Raw genomic sequence first — 16,854 nt, forward strand, 5'->3', positions numbered from 1 at the left:
AGTGCCGTAACGTCCCGGTTCTGTGGTACTGGGGCGGCTGCTGCAGGCGCCAAGGCAAAAGAGAGCGTGGTTGGTGGAAGGGACCTGCTGCCACTGGAGCTTCGGTAAAGTGCCTGTCAGCTCTCTCATCGTTTAAATTCTGAAGTTGGTAAGAGTTTAGGACGTGGCTCAAGTTTGGATCCTGAGGCTGTCGTGCCTTTCATAAGACTTCAGCAGTAGTGTCAACATCAACTTACCCAGGCTGTGCCTGCATGATGTGTCTCCGTGGATGGTCCAAGTGAATACATCTGACACTGTGCAGGAACAGGCCGTCGTGGGGGGGGTTTGTGATGCCTTTATATGCACTGTCACTAAATGCTCTTAAAGGTTCAGAGAGGTGGCAGATGGCTCTCCCTCTTATTCCAATTTACAAGTAAATTGTATCTGAGTGTTGCCCTTCAGAAGGTGCTTTAATGAGACCAGATGTTTGTTTTATCACTTTGAATGTAACCTGAAATTGAAGCTCCCTACTTAGAAAAGAGATTTCTTTTGAGGCTTCACATGGTAAGACAGGGATTGAGTGAATGAGGGGAATGGGAGAGCCAGGCCTGCAGCAGTCATGTTTATAGAGCAGAGTAAGGATTAAAGTCTTAGCAATTTTCACCTCCAATACTGTCTTTTAACCACACTTGCCTTTGGAAGTCTAAAAAATGCTTTTTTGGGGTGGGAAGCTGCTTGATCAAAATGATCTTGTAAGATTTTCCTGCTGCCTTCAAACCCTTCTTGTGATGAAAATTCAATGGCCATGAACCTGTGCGTGTGGTGAATCTCTAAGCCCAGAACAGCTTTTAAAACTTAATTTGCAGCTTCAGATGTAAAATCTTGACGGGCAACTCTGAGTAGAAAAATGTCCTCGGGCTTGTTGGTGAGTGTCTGAGGACTGCCTGTGCTCCCTGGAGCTGAGGAGCTTCCCCTCCTTCCCCACCACCCCTCCCCAGCTCGGAGCTGAAGCAGGTGTGCTTCTGACAGTGAGAATTTATCACTGCCCTCATTTGAATCATCTTAATGGAACTTTTTCTTTGCTTTTTAAATAAATGAAGCCTGTTTTGGGAGGGGGTTAGGTTAAGGGGACTCAGTGGTGTCAGCATAATGTCACTGCCCTGCCCTCCATGGGGTGGGTGCTGTGGTGTTCGTGGGCAGTTGTGGTGCTGCTCTTGCCTGTGCTGGCAGAAATGCTCCTTAGCCCCTTCGTTTGCTATGCAAATGAGGTGTCTGAGTGCCTCTGTAGTGCTGTGGAGCACTTCGTGACATCTACTGCTTAATAAAATTTCTGTGGCTGATGAATTTAACCAGTTATTTGGCTGTTTTGCTTTGTTTGCCTGTGTTGAGCTGAGCAAACATGAACTTTGTAAAGGGCAGCTTGATCATTAAAATAGTGGGCTAGTGAAAGTTCTGATGCTTTCAGTCCTATGCTCTTGTGCTAGTGAGGTCCAGATAAATTTGCTTAGCAAAGCAGATGCTGCTTTTTGCTTCTGAAGCAAAGCACACCTTGGGAAGGGTGGGTTTGTTGGAATTTTATAGCTCCCTGTAATTCTCTGACTATTTCTGATTGTTTTTAACCACCTATAACTCTCAGGGATTGAATTTGAGTCAGTTTGGTCAAAGAGTTAACCTCTGTTCTACTGTCACAGAGGACTCTGAGCTCAGGGGACAGGCTGTTGTACTGGATCAGAACGCTCTGGGAAATCTGAGTGTCTCAGGATATGTAAATTGGATGGAAGAGGATTTAAAGCCCCCAAACTTCAGACTTTTTTGAGGGCATGAAAAGATCAGGAGGCGACAGAGTCGCAGTTCTTGTGTGCTGAGGAAAAGGTGGGTCCTTTGTCCCTCAGGGCACGGGTAGCCCCAAAAGGAGCCCTGATCCTGCACCGAGCTGCTGAAGGACGAGTTTGCTGCCTTTTCCCCACAGAGAATTTTTGCTTTTCCCTTCCCCCTCTGCAGGCAGCTCCATCCCTGGAGCTGCTGCACATTCCAGCGGCGCTATCGCATCGCTGGCTGGAGCAGAGGGGAGGGAGCCAGCCCTGGCTGTGGCACCAGCCCTGGCCCTGCCTGGGCTCCCTGGCACCAAACAAGAACCTGGGTGAGAAGGTGGAAGCAGCAGAGCAGACGTGGAGAACTGCCCCACTCTCAAGTGATGGGATGACAGAGCTTGGCTGCATGGCCAGGGTTTGGCAGAGAAGCCTGGAGCTGCTGTTCATCTGACAGGACTGGTTATGTATTTATTCCTCTGGAAGCACAACTGTTGAGCTTCTGGTTCCTTCTGTTGTCTTTGGAGCAAATTAAGGGATTTTTTCTTTAGATTCACTGTGAAATCATTGAAGTGACACATTTAATATAAGAATCTGTTCTATGGCATGTACAAGAAATTCAACTACTTCTATGTATTATAATCCACTCAATTTGTATTTAAGAATTACACATTATTTTGCTTTTCTTATGATTTCAACTGAAACCATGACCTGGACACACTTCTAGAAGAGACTCCTCTAGAGGTGATGATAATAGGCCCACATCTGCAACTTCTATCAGGAAGAAGCTTTATGCTGTGTTGTAAAGCAACTGCTGAAGCTCTGAGAAGTTACTGAGACCTGTCTGTAAAGTGCTGTAAAACACACGATGTATCTGAGATTCAGAAGAATCATTGTGTCTGTTCTCAAAGTTCCAGAACTCCTGCACAAATGGGAGACAGAAGGAACAAAATCCCTGGGAGTGCTGCTGGTTGTGAAGTGATGCTCTACATCTGCAGGGGAACCAGAGGTTGTTGCTGAGACACCTGGCTAAATAAAGAGAGAGACTTTAGATGTTGAAATGCATCAGAAATGTCCAACACTGTGTTGTCTCTTGCATTGAACGTGGGGTTTTTGTTCCCTTTAAGCAGCAGCTTTGGTGATAGTTTGTCAAAGTGAGAGGTGATGAGAAGATAGCTGTAGAAATGGCCACAGATTTTCTTTTTAGTTGTAAGTAGGTGGCAGGAGTAAGAAATTATTCAAAACTGACACGTTGAGCTGAGTTTCTGGGGTTTCAGTGTGTTGTGAGCAGTACTGAGACCCTGACTGCAGAAACATCAGAATTTTTGAGTTACAGCTGCTTGCTGTGAAGCCTTCTGGAGAAATGCAGGATCACAGAGCAATGCCAGGTAGTCAGCCTGATGTCCCTTGTCTGTCTGTGGCCTCAGGAGATGATTGGCATCTTCTTAGAGGCCCCTCCTCCCCAGATCCAAACACATCATTAATGCTTTGATTGTTTTGTTGGGGTTTCTCTTGAAAGAACTGCCTCAGTGACAGGAATTTGAGACAGCTTGAATATCATGGGTAGTTTTTAACATTGTCAGGGGAGACAACTGGAGTCTTACACCTCTGAGCAAGCATCATTAACTTGTTCTTCTAAAGGTTCCTCTTCTTTGGGTGATCCAAACTGCTCTGGTGTCTACTATATGAAACCAGTTTACCTCAGCTGCCTCCTCTTCCTAGAGGGCATAGTGTTGAAAGTACAGACCCCTGCAGAGAAAGGCACTCACCAAACTTGCTGTCCTGCTGACTTGCAGAGGAGTCCTGTGTTTCCTTTCACTGTCTGGAACTCCTCAACACCCCAGAGCAAGGTCCTGACTTAGGTGGATTGGGTTGATCTTTATCTCCCCAAAACTTGGGTCAGTCTGAGGAAATAGGAGGAGACCAAGGGCAGCAGAGAGTGGTGAGTAATCCTGTGCTGCTGGGAGGGGTTTCTGACAAGAGGGTGATGCTGTAGGAATGTGTGTTCAGCTCAGAGCCTGTGAAAATGGGGGAGGCAGGAGGAGCTGGGAGGTTCCTCTGGGTTTTCAGGTTAGTGTATGAAATGGAGAAACCTCCTGCTGGGCAGGAGAAACCCAGAGAATGTGGTCAGGGGGGCTTGTCAGATGGAAGTAGTTCACTGGGTGGTTTTTGCTACTCTTTTCTCAAATTTAGGAGGGCTTGATTGTGATGAGCCAAGTTTATGCTCTCAGAGGGAGAACTTAGGTGGGAAGGTGCTTTTGGAGGCTGAGCTGGGGAGGTTTGAGATGTCCCCAGTGGGCAGGAACCTGCAGCTCATCACTGGTGGAGTTTGTTGGGTGTATTTGTGTGCATACAATCCTGCCTCCCTTTTGCACTGGGAGCCTGCAGCTGGTGGCTGGCTGGGCATGGCTGTGTGTCCTGTGCCCAGCAGCACAACTGGAGCAGGCACCTGAGGAAGATCACCTTTGTGGAAGGGTGTTATGGCTTGGAAAAGGCCCTGTCAGAGCTGTCAGTGTGGCTGTTCCTCTGCTCTGTCACTTGGGGCTGACTCAGCAGCAGGGTCCTGATGTAGCCACGTGAGTCCCTGCAGTGACTCAGCTTGGAGCCTCTCAGCAGCAGCTGAAAAAAGTGAAGCAAATGCTTTTTGTGATGCAGAAAACTGGGAAGAGCCTCTTCTGGGAAGAGGTGAGGTTGGCTTTGGGATCCAGTGGTGGTAAGAGGCTGTTAGAGTCTTGGTGTGGCAGTGGTGAGCCTGGATCACAGTTTTCTGGCTGAACTGCTGTGCTGTTTGCAGGAGCTGAGTGTTCTGCTGAGGCTTCAAACCAAACCTGTACACTGGTTTTACTTTCTTTTAAGTGGTAAATAACCTTCTCATTCAACATATAAGGATGACTGGCAACCTGCACTGGGAATTCTTTGCTTTACATGACAACTGGAGAACTCTTTTTGTCCATTGCCAACAAAACCCAGAGCAGGAGCCAAACTTCAGTCTCCTGTGGGGGTTTCCTTTGGACAAGGAATTGGAAAGAAATGGTTCCATTAAGCTTCATCCTTGTGTTTGACTGCTCCTGTAGCTCTTCTCAGAGGACTCTCAGCTCACAGAACACCTGAAGTCATTCCCAGGGTGACATGTTAGCTTAATAAAGCCTTGCTTTGGTTTTAATGGACCAGTTTTATGAATAATTTGATTCCAAAGGTGTTAGCAGCCAGAAATTGTTGGCATGGGGACTTTTTAATGTCTATACCAGAGATGTGCTTTGTGCTAGGAGGCACGACCTTGTAGTGGCTTTAGAATCCAGCTTGACCCATTTTTCCCTCTGGGGAGACTGCAGAAGAGTGGTGGAGAAGTCAATTGGTTTCATGTTGGCATTTAGTAGGGTGAGTTTTGAGGATTTAGGCAAATGCTCTTCTGAAAGAAGTCATGAAGTTGTGTTTTACCTCATTGATGCTTTGCAGCCCTGGAAGGTGGGTTGGTGTTGGGTTTACCTGTTGATGAGGGACCTGGCAGTGGCTGTTGGCTGTCCCTAACCTGGAGTTTCAGCCTTCCCTTGAGCACACTGCCCTGCACAGCCCCTCCTGTGGCTGAGAAATAAAAGCTCACACTTCTGACCCTTCCTGTGTGTTCCCTTTTGGCCTTTCTGTCAAGTTTCCCAGTTGCTGCTGGACAGAAGAGTCCCTCTGAGCCAGGACTAGTGAGTGTTTTGCTTCTTAGTGAGCCTCACATCTGCCTGGTCTCTGATGTGTCAGAGAAAAGCTTTCTGTAGCTCTGCTTTATTACAGCAAGTCATCAGAATGCATACAAATGGATTTCAACATTGATCCTGCAGAGCCAGCATTACCTGCTGTAGTGTGTTCAGGATAGAGAAATAAATCTTGATCTATGCAGGCTAATAATCCTTAAATCTATTTCATGTGTCATGTTAGCATTGAATTTAATATCTGATTTGGCATCTTAGGGCTGATAGTTGGCAGAACTGATTGGAGGTGCAGAGCTTGGGTGCTCCACGGGAGAACTGTCCCATTTTTGGTGGAGCTGCAGTGGATGAAGTTCATTAGCACAGGGAGGCACTTTGGCTGCAGGAGGTGCTGGCTGAGGGAACTGTGGGGCCTGGGGAGTCCTTGAGCAGAAGTGATGTTCTGTCCAAGCTCAGGCAGAACACTGTTTGCAGTGGAGTCAGTCTTGTAAGTGGGAGTTCATTGTTTTCTTGAGTGAACTCTGTGAGGTTTTGGTGTAAACAGCAGATCCTAAAGTGCTCTTTGTCTTTGGAAGGAGCATTAAAACTGTTATGGGCTTGTGGAGCTGTTTGGTCTGCAGAGGTGTTGAGGAGGAGTGGCCTGAAAGCTCTGCAGGCTCAGGTTTTTAACACAATACAAGCTTCTGCCTTGCAGCTTTTAATTCTGTTTCAGTTTTTAACTTTAATTCACCTTCCTCAGGGAGGGTGAAGTGGACTTGAAGAAGTTGAGGGAAGGGTGGTGCAACACCAAGTCCATCTGCACCCAGGAATGGTGAGATACTGCTGAGGAACTGGACACTTCAGAGGGAATTCCAGTCCATGGTTCTAACTGAGCAGTGGAAAAGGAAAGGGTGGATGTTGTGTTGCTCCAGGGGAATCCAAGGAATGCTGAACTCAGAGGAAACCAGGTTCCTAGAAAACTAGGTTGTGTCTTGCAGCAGGGAGGTGAAGGTGGTGGGAATGGAGTGTGTGCAAGGGCCTGAAGCCTGACCAGCTGGGCTGGCTTTTGCTGCTTTGGAAAAGCTGTGTTACTGTCTCCACTGGTGAGGAGCTGCCTCATTCTAATCCTGTCCTAATTCTTCTTGTTTCCCTTTCTTTTCTAGCAACATATTCATGCTGTGGTGATATCCCAGTAGAACAGGGTGAGCTCTGGCCCTTACCTGACAGTCCTGCTCCCACACAGGCACCTGGGCAGGCAGGGCTGAGCTCAGCTCAGTGCCTGAGCAGCTCTGGGGGGAGACTCAGGTCTGTGCCTGTTGTGAGGGGGTGATGCTGGGCTTGTGGCCACGTTATCCAAGCTCCTGCATGTGCCTCTGGCATTGCTCTGCAGGGAGCTGTTTGGAGGAGGTGCAGTCAGCCCGTCCTCTTCACTCAGCAGGTTGTTAGATGGGCACAAGCACAGGAGCCCAGGCACCTGCACTTGGGTGCCTCCAGCCTTTCCCCAGCACAGAAATGGGGCCCTGTACCTGTTGTGCCAGGAGGGCAGTTGCAGGGTGGCTTTGGGGGAGAGATAAGTGGTGGGCAGGCTGCAGGCACGGCCAGAAGGGTTTATCTGGAGTGCAGTATGTTTGGTGTGGTCTCAGGAGGAAAAAAAAAAGGGGGTGCCTGGAGCAGCTGCAGGCTGCACGGGCAGCTCCAGGGGAGCTGCTGGGGTGTGGGAGGAAGGAGCCTTGTTGCCCAGCTTCTTTGGAGTGCTGCAGGTAAGCTTGGAGCCCCAGAGTGCTGGCTGGAACAGCAGAGGAACAGTGTTGTAATTCCAGGGCGTGCACTGATCCTATCTTCATTTCAGGCAGGGTTTGCTTGCTCTTGAAGAAAAACATTTCCTAGGAGAGGTGCAGTGTGAGGTGCTGTCCTCCTGGGATGTTTCCCAGAGGTGGCTGCTGAAATGCAGCAGCTAAAACTTGAGAGCAGGTAAAGAAACTTGCTGTAGTTTATCTTCCCTTGGCACTGCACAGGTGAGAGCTGTTCTGGACAAGCAAAACTCCTCAGAGCAGCCACGCTGAGATGCAGAGTGACAAATCAGAGGCTGGAGTATCACATGGGAGCAGATGATGGCTCTCCCTAGCCCCAGCTACTCCACAGGCTGATGCAGTGGGATTGCTCTGGGGATAGCCACACAGAACTGGAATTAACACTGCCAAAACCTGCCACACAGATACACTGGAGGAGCTGCTTCGTACCAAAACACTACAAGTGAGGGATTTGTATGTGCCTGGCATCCTGCTGTCTGTTTTCCTCCACGTGTTTGGGCTTGCTGCAGTCTGTAGTGCCTGCAGCAGCTGCTGAGCTCACTGAGAAGTTGTAACCCTGCATGTGTGGTGTTCACCAAGTGCCACAGAAACGGGGCAGAAGGTAACAAGTGAGTATTCTGACAGCATTGAGGTGTTGACACAGAGGGTGGGCTGGAGAAAGTCACTGCAAAGCACCTGAAAAGCTGAAGGTGTGCTGGAGGAAATAGGAAATTTGGTGCCAGAGAGACTGTTGCACAGCAATGGGCTGTTAGACAGCCAACCTGAAAAAATCACTCCTCACAGGCTGCCTGTGCCTTTGGGGCTCCCTGCAGTAGGGTGGTGGGCTTGATGCTTTGGAAATACAAAGCCCTGAACTACAGGGTGCTGGGTGTGCTCCAGCACCTCACAGTGTGGCTGAGAGTCCCAGGCTGTCTTCTGGACACCCAGAGCAGGGTCCAGGGTGTGCCCAGCTCAGTGGGGTTGTGCAAGTTTGGAGGCAGCTGAACCATCATGTGGCCCTTAGCTATTTATATGACTCACTGGCTGGTAATTCTGAGTATAGTGTTAAGTCACTTAATCACTTTCCCCTCCTCCTTTTCTTAAAAAATTACCTTTTAATTGGAGATTTTGCCTTCCAAAGGGAGGTAGCAAACTTGGGTTTGTTGAGGATTCTGTTGTAAGCTTCAAAATGAAGCTAACAACTCTCACTCTTCTGTGTGGCTGTGTTAGCCACTAGCATGGCAGTACTGGTATAAATACACCAACATCAGTGGTAGTTAAATAAAATGAATTAAAATCTATGTCTATGACACACCTTGCTACTGTAAGATCAGATATAAACCCCTAAAGCTTGTAGATCTTTTAAAGTTCTGCCTTCTGAATTGGCTGCTTTTCAGTAGAAAGTAATAATCAAATTCTTCCCTTCATTCTTGGCATTCAGTGCTGCTGGGGAGAGGGGTGGATGAGTGAGAGCAGTTGCAGAGCTCCTGTGAGTAGCAGTCTCTGCTTTTTTGCTGTGTAAAATGGTCTTTTAGAATGAGGGAAGGGTTGTCAAATATCTTTCAACCTCTGACTCGTGAGAAATAAACTCAGGAAAAAATAATTGATGGTTTAATGAAGGCTTCAGAGAGAGGCTGTCAGCAAGATAGAGCCCAGCTGCTGTGTTCTGAGTTGCTTTGAGGACAGACCTTATAAAATGGGCAACTTTGGAAAAGGTCTAAAGGTAAACTTATGTAAGGCTCAAGTTCTTGCAAGACTTTCTGTCATTTGACTGCTCCAGCCCTACAATAAGTTTTGAGGGTTTGTGCCTTTGCCTTAGTGGTGCTCAGCACCTTTTTCTTATAACTTCTGGCTGCATTCTCTGCCCTAAGCAAGTTACTGGAGAAGGTTTTCTAACCCAGCACTGGCACACTGCCCCCACCAACAACGACTTGTGGTCAGTGGTTTCTCTGAGCTGAAAGGCTTCAGAGGTGCCAGTAAACTTGGAAGACCTCGTGCTGCTCCTCTTCAAGCCTGGTGGTGTCTCTGGGTGCAGCTGTTGGGTGCTGAGCTCCAGAGCTGTTCTGTGGCTCTGGGCAGTGTGGGGTCAGGGCTGTTTGCCAGGAACATCATCTCTGTTACAGTGTGAATGACCTGAGGAACTTGGGCTCTGGTGGGGTTTTTGTTTATTTGTTGTTTTTCAGAAGAATTCTGTTTTCTTGCTGTTTTGGCCAGGGAAGAGAACACCCTCTCAGAAAGCAGATGCTGAGAAATAGTCTGATTTTTTTTTTAGCTGTTTTGGGGAAATCACAGAACTGGAAGTATTTTGTTTCCTCTCCTGTTAAAAAATGCTTTTTTCCAGTTGTTTCCTCTTTCCATAGCAATGAAATTTTGGATATTTTAAGTTGTATGTTTTTTCTTGGCTTGGCTGTAGGCTTTCCTAGTAGGAGGGCAGTAAAGTCTGAAACTTCTCCAGCTGATCTTGGAAAGGCTCCAGGATGGCTGGAGGCAGTTGATAAGCTGAGCTGAAACTTTCTGTAAGCAGTTGACTGAGGAGTGTTTAAAGCTTGAAAGAGGAGGGATGAAGAGACAGTTCTGCAAACTTTCACTGGACACTTCCACCTGACCTTAGCCATTGGAAGAAATCAAAGATATTGGTGTCCAGCAGACTTCTGGAGAAGAATCAGTTGGTCTTAAGTTTAATTGATGGTGTGTATCATGATTGCTTCCTTCCCACCCTGAGGAAGGCACAGATGTGAAGCAAATAATCTGTGTTATAATTGGGTGAGAGTTTGTAAAGATGCAGAAAGGAGCTGGTGTGGTCAGAGCAGTGGGTTTCAGCTGGATGCAGCTGGGGAATTGAGATCCTCCTGTGCTTGGGTTACTGCCTGGCCCTGCTTGCCTCCAACTGTGCCAAGTAGTGGAGTGTCACTTCCCTGACTAGGAGGCAAACACACAAGGAATCAAGTTTGAAGCACTGCATTAGTCAGAGATGAAGCAGCAAAATAAGTAGGTCAGGCACTGAACCCTTGCAGTAACCTGGTGGGACAGACATGGCTGTTGGGTCAGCTCTGGCTTTCTGCTCTCTCTGGAGAATCAAGGCCTTGGTTTGCTGGGAGTTCTGTCAGACTCTTGCTGTGTGTACACAGTGAACCTCTCCATCTGGGGAAAAGATGTCAAGGTGTGGTTGATGCTGGGGTGGTGCAAAGGGAATCGTTTCCACTGAAAACCAAAGTGGAATTTTATTGTGCAGCTCCTGAGGGTGCTGAAGGTGTTGGAGGAGAGTCCTTTTGGATGGGTGATGTGCTTGAGATGGTGAAGCTGGGCCCAGTTTCCATCTGGAACTGTGAATTTCTTCTTATGCTTCCTAGAAACTCCTTAACACTCTTGCTCTAACAGCTTATCATATGAACTATGGTCAGATCACATTCTAGCTTCTACTTTAGTGTTTGAGATCAACTGTTGCAATTAAATCTGTCTAACCTGGCTCTTCCCAGCTTCTTCCTGTGCGTGACCTTCCTTGTCAGAAGGGACATGTGGGGGAAGGAGCAGGGTGGGACAAGAAATCTGAGGCAGATTTCTTTTCCTCTTGCTAGAAACCATGGCGAGTCCTGCAAAGGATAACTACAGAATGAAGAGCTACAAGAACAAAGCCCTAAATCCTGAGGAAATGCGTCGGAGGAGAGAAGAGGAAGGGATTCAGCTGCGCAAACAGAAGCGAGAGCAACAGGTAACTGTCACCTTGACTAGCTTGTGTACAGCCTTAACACAACCAAGATTGTGCTGCTGCCAAACTGGAATCTTCAAGGATCTGTGCACTAAGGTTCGTTGGCAGTCCTCTTATTTTTTCCTCTTCTAACCAAGATCTTGCTTCTCTCTTTGTCTTTGTACCTGGTACAGAGCGTAGCTCGCATCAGGAGCTCCCCAAGCACTTTGTCCTTGGGGTACTGGAGGTGTTTGTTCACAGATCCTTGCTTTTAAAAGTGTTTTAAAAGTGTTTGTTTTTTGTTTTTTGGTTGGTTTTTTTTTTGGTTGTTTTATTTTATGAGGTTATTTCCTCAAGAAGCAGGAAGAGCTGGTGAATGTATGAGCTGCGTGTGTTTCTTAGTTCTGAGCTGGGTGGTTTTTCTGCCTTGGAGGTCTGTGGAAGTAAGAAGTGATCCTCTCAGGTGATATGTGCAGCTCAGACTGAATGTTTGCTCTGCTAGTGCACCATCCACGAGCTGCCTTCTCCCCTTTCCCAAACTTGTTAGGTCAAATTCTACTCTTGCCAGTACCAGTGCCTCAGTGATCTGGGCATTTGAATATCTGAGGGCAAGACTTAGCACGTTTCATTGTTGAGGTTTGAAAGCCAAACTCTGTCTGCAGAGCACAGAGCTGTTACCAATGACTGCTTCTCTATCCAGGCTGTGTTCAGTCTGGCTGCTGGTAGCTGGCCTGAGGAACAGGAATGTCTAGTTACAAAGAGTGCTCATTGTTGCTTTCTAATAATGACTCCTGCATTTTGTTCCCTTCCAGCTCTTTAAAAGAAGAAATGTGGAGTTGATCAATGAAGATGCCTCCATGTTTGATAATCTCCTTGTGGACTCCTATGTTAGCTCCACAACGTGTGGGGTAAGGTGCTTTTCCTTGGTGCAGTCGTGCCTTCTAGATGGATTTAATGCTGTGGGCTGTGTAGAGCTGACAAACTTCAATGGTTTTGTTTGGCAACATTCTCAAAAGTGAGAAACATCACTACAGTGAACTGGAGAGGTCTAGCAGGAAGTAAATAGTGTGCTGTAATCTCAAACTGTGAATCTTTGGGTTACTAGCTAAGCACAAAATTGTGACAGGCTGTCATGACTGATGCCTTAAATGATCTTAGTGTGAAATGGACCCATTGTTCTGTCTCTTTTGGATCTTTGCAGGAGGGAGTGATCACAAGAGAGATGGTAGAGATGCTTTTCTCTGATGACCCTGATCTACAGCTAGCAACCACTCAGAAGTTCAGGAAGTTACTCTCTAAAGGTAAAAACTCCTCACATCCCTCCTGTAGGGTCTGACAGAGCCTTTCTTTTGTTAATTGTTTACTGTTGTTTGAATTGTTCAGAAAGTCACTCTGGAGAGTTGTCCTGTGGGTTCAATACAACCCAAGGTTGTTCAGTTAACAACTCAAGTAACACTTCCTGCATGTTATCCCCCTCCACTAGATCTCTGTGCTGTTCTGACACTGCCTTGCTATTTCAGAGCCAAATCCTCCCATAGATGAAGTGATAAACACTCACGGAGTTGTGGACAGATTTGTTGAATTCCTGAAAAGGAGTGAAAATTGCACACTACAGGTAAAGGAGATTGTGCTATGAATTCTTTGTGGCATGTGGCTGTTTAACTGTCACAGCTTAGCAGCTGCTATTTGAGAAAAGTCATGTCTTGAACCCAAAAGATGCAGGTTGTATCATGTGTAGGAGAAGACAAAGGTAGCTTGTAATGTTTAGGCAAAAAAAGGGAATGACAAATTGTTCTAAATTAAATTGCTGGAAGAACAGTAGCAAAAATTAACAGTTCAGCTGGAGCAGAAGAGAATTTGGCCTTCCTGTGTCTATTAGGAGCTAGTAGAGGCACAGAATAAATATGTAGGGGAAATTGTGTGAAGAAAAAAATCCATTATTGGAGGCTCTAAAGTACAGGCTGAGAGTTTTAGAATTGCTTTGGGTAGTGCTGATCCTGCCGTGGGGCAGAGGGATGGACCAGATGGCTTCCTGAGATTCCTTCCAGCTTGGTAATAACTCCAGTTACTTTGTAAGGGTTAAAGATTCTTCCATACATGGCGTTGGATCCAAGTTGATGACTGCTTTCATCTCTCTTCCTGCCTTCTGTCTGAGGGCCCTGTGTCACAGGGGCTCACTTTCAAGAACTGCATGGAAACCTGGTTTTTAAACCAGAGAATGAGTAGCAAAAGCAGGGAGCTTGCTGGTTAGCTTCACTTAAGGCATCTTTGTGTTTGCCAGGTGAGAGGGTGGGCTAGATATCACTCAAGAAAATGAAATCCTTTGAGTATTGGGGTGTTCTGCTATGTGCTTTTTCTCTCACAGTCTTTTTAGTAGAAGTGGAAAGACACAGCCAAAATTTAATGGCAGACATTGTGCTAAATCAGAATTTTTATGCATGCTTTTGTTGTTTATTTGCATGTTTCAGTTTGAAGCAGCGTGGGCACTGACGAATATTGCATCAGGAACTTCCCAACAAACAAAAATAGTGATTGAGGCTGGGGCAGTTCCTATATTTATAGAGCTCTTAAACTCTGACTTTGAGGATGTTCAAGAACAGGTAAGGGTCACGTCTTACTGTGGGGTTGGGGGGAGAACCACAGCAAATTGCACAGGGTTAAAACACAGTGTTTAAAATGAGTGACCAGTCTGACAACTGCCTTCAGACACAGAGTGAAGTATTGTTTGCCTGAAATGATGGGAAAATGCTTTCCTAGCACACTACTCTTTTCTTCCTCTGTTCAGAAACTGCCATGGATGCTAAAACTGTTGCTGTTTCCTTTCAGGCTGTCTGGGCATTGGGGAACATTGCTGGAGACAGCTCTGTGTGTAGAGATTATGTCCTTAACTGCGCTATTCTTCCTCCCTTATTAATGTGAGTAGCCATGAATACTTGCCAATACTCTTCTTGAAGTCCCCTTGCACTGCAGAGCTGAGCTGGGAGAAGAGATTCCCCAGCCATGCGTGGTGATGTTCACTGGGAATCAAACCATTGGTACCAGATAAAGCAGTATCTGACAGAGTGGGACTTGGTAGATAACATGCCTTCTCACAAAGCTTTCCCCTGCTCTGGATCTGCAGTGGCTGCTGTTGCAGTGTGCTTGTCTGTCTGAAGCCCCAGGGCTCTGCTCTGTCACTGTGTTCCTCCAGATGCCTGCTCGCTGTGCTTGTGCTGTGATGTCAGGGGCTTCTCTGAGTGGGCTCCTCTAGGCCTGAGGACAGGGAGCAGGTCTCTGGACACCACCCTTGCCTCTGAAGCGTGGTGTGCACCTGGCAGAGTCAGATCTGCCTGCCAGGCGTGTGCTCTCACCACCCTGAGAGAGTTCAGCTTTGCTTTACCCTGTCCCTGCCAAACTGATGCTTTGTCACAGGAGACTTGGCTTGTTATGCTGCTGCTTCTGTCAGCCACCTGTCAGCAGGGATTGCTGAGTGGAGTCCTCAGCCCACAGGACTTGTTGTCCTTGTTAGAGTTGAGAGGCAGGACTTTGTGTCAGCTGGTCTCCAGTGAGGACCATCCGACCTCAGATAGGGGTGTGAGTGTCTGCCTGGGCTGAATCTGAACTTGGAACTCTCTTTGACTAACTTGCCCTTCCTTTTGCCACTTGTCTCATTTGGCACTTGCCTTCCTGACCTGTGTCACTTGACATTGTTAGGAGTAATAGCTGTTTATCCTAAGAAATAGTTGAGTGTCATTCCTCTCCTTGCTTATTGAGAGGCTCACGTGACAAGCAGCACGGCTGGAGCTACAGCAAGTGGAATAGTGGTTTGACTTCCTTAATATCAGACTGGTTTATCTTCTTTTGATTTCTTTGCTGGCTTCCACATGAAGGATTATAATTGATGGTAATTGTCTCTTTAGGCTCCTTACGAAGTCCACCAGGCTGACAATGACACGAAATGCTGTTTGGGCCCTGTCAAACTTGTGCAGAGGAAAGAGTCCACCACCTGAATTTGATAAGGTGAGAATAAATGCCTTGTTGGCAGGCAGGTGATGGGGAGACACCCAATGAGGATGCTTGTCTAAGTTATTTTTGGCTGTTGGACTTGTGCAAGTCGTTCCAGGAGGGAACAGGGTGAGGTTCTTCCTGCTAAAAAAAAAGCAGATGTTGAGTGCCTGTTTAATTTTCTGCCAACCTTTCTGCCCAGCTCTGTTGGCAGCTGGACCCCTCAAGCAATAGATGAGCCCAGGCTTCCCAGCAAGGTACTCTGTGCTGTGGGCTTCTGTAAACACTTTGGTTATGGACTCTGGAATTTTGAGCCTTCACTCAAAATGTGACTGAAAACTTGATGCTAAGACCTAAATACTGGGAAACAAAGCTCCTGTGTTGCTGGGGGAGCTTTTTTTTCCTCTATACTGGTGGGCTACTGGTACTGACAAAAGGATCTGCTGGTCTTTTGGGTATCTCAGCCTTCTGTGGGGGAACAAATATGGTTTAAGATCTATGTGTTTCACTTTTTTAAAATGAAAGCTTGTGTGTCAAAGCTGACAAGCCCGAGGGATGAAATCTGAATTGAGTGTGAATGTAAAACCACTTGTAAACGATTGAAGTATTCAGAGGTATAACAGTTGATGGCTGCTGCTCTGAATCCTGAGCTATTTAGGGTTATTAAGAGTAAGAAATGGAGCAGTGCTCTTACATAAGACACATAAGGAGCTTCCAAACGGTAGCATGCTCAGCAGCACTTGTCTCAGGAGTCTAGACTTAGCCCAAGACGAAGAGATGTAATTTCAGTTTAGCAATAAAGCTGCTGAGGGAGCTTCAGACACTGTGATTATGAGGTATGTGAACCAGCAAGGAAGCTGCTGGCTTTGGGGAAGGAAACTGTGGACATCCAAGGCTTGTTATCTTGGCAGCCAGCACAGCCACACGGTGCTTGCGAGCAGATGTGGTCCTGGGCAGAACGTGACTAACCTGGGCTGGTGGCTCTTGTTGTAGGTGTCTCCCTGCCTGCCAGTGTTGTCCAGATTGCTGTTCAACAGTGACTCTGACCTGCTGGCAGATGCGTGCTGGGCTCTTTCCTACTTATCAGATGGTCCCAATGAGAAGATTCAAGCAGTTATTGACTCGGGAGTGTGCCGGCGACTGGTGGAGCTGTTGATGTGAGTATCTGGTCTGGCTGCCTCAGCCCAGTGGCACTGGGAAGAGTGTGACTGAGCGTGTCACTGAGAGTGTGACACTCTTCCCACCACTGGTGCCACAACATCAGGTAGTGGGCACCTCAGCTGGCTTTGGAGCAGTGGTGTAGGAGGGTGTGGAGCAGGTTGAGAGCTGTAGTTTAGTGGCTTTGCTTTTTTTGTGAGGAGCTGAGTGTTTTCTAGTGCTGGAATGCTGTTTAGTACTGTGTGTTAGGAAGAACTTGCTACAGAGAGATGGAACTGACACTTCTAGTCTGTGAAAGGAGAGCAGACTGCAGAATGTCTTGTGCTCTTGAGCTTCCAATACCCTTACAGAGGCCTAGTTACTCAGCAAATCACAGATGAAAAGAATAGTGTAGCAAAAGTCAGCTCAGCTTTCTCTGATACCTCTATGGACAAAAGCATTTGCTGTTTGCAGTTTGAATGAGCCTCTTTTTAATACTCCATAATTGGTAGAACTGTGAGATACTTGCTTCCAAAATTCTGAAGAATTCTGGGTGTCCTCACTGGGATAACAATGTCTGTGTTCAGGAAGGTGATATAAAAGGTGAGGTCTGATTAAGCTGAAGATGATGGAGTTAGGCTGTAAAGGATGAAAACTCCATTGCAACTTCTTCTTCAGTCTCTGCTTATCTCGTGGCAACGTGGTCAACTTGATGCTTCTGTGTGCTAGGGGATGGAATTCTCAGTAAACAATGCAGGTGAGATACTGGGGAGAGAATCTGCTGACCCTGCAGGGGT

General features: G+C 46.9%; 1 protein-coding gene across 1 annotated transcript in view; it reads left to right on the plus strand.

Annotated features, from left to right (window-relative positions):
- The first annotated feature begins 10,831 nt into the window (after nt 1-10,831).
- KPNA6 (karyopherin alpha 6 (importin alpha 7)) overlaps nt 10,832-16,854 on the plus strand; it is a 9,449-nt gene continuing 3,426 nt past the window's right edge. The window contains exons 1-8 of the mRNA XM_008938343.1: nt 10,832-10,960; nt 11,749-11,844; nt 12,138-12,237; nt 12,457-12,551; nt 13,405-13,536; nt 13,763-13,851; nt 14,836-14,935; nt 15,914-16,077. Coding sequence (XP_008936591.1) covers nt 10,832-10,960; nt 11,749-11,844; nt 12,138-12,237; nt 12,457-12,551; nt 13,405-13,536; nt 13,763-13,851; nt 14,836-14,935; nt 15,914-16,077 — 905 coding nt within the window. The remainder of the gene's footprint in view (nt 10,961-11,748; nt 11,845-12,137; nt 12,238-12,456; nt 12,552-13,404; nt 13,537-13,762; nt 13,852-14,835; nt 14,936-15,913; nt 16,078-16,854) is intronic.

This window comes from Merops nubicus, unplaced genomic scaffold (assembly GCF_000691845.1).
Source record: "Merops nubicus isolate BGI_N331 unplaced genomic scaffold, ASM69184v1 scaffold14324, whole genome shotgun sequence".
Lineage (NCBI taxonomy): Eukaryota > Metazoa > Chordata > Aves > Coraciiformes > Meropidae > Merops > Merops nubicus.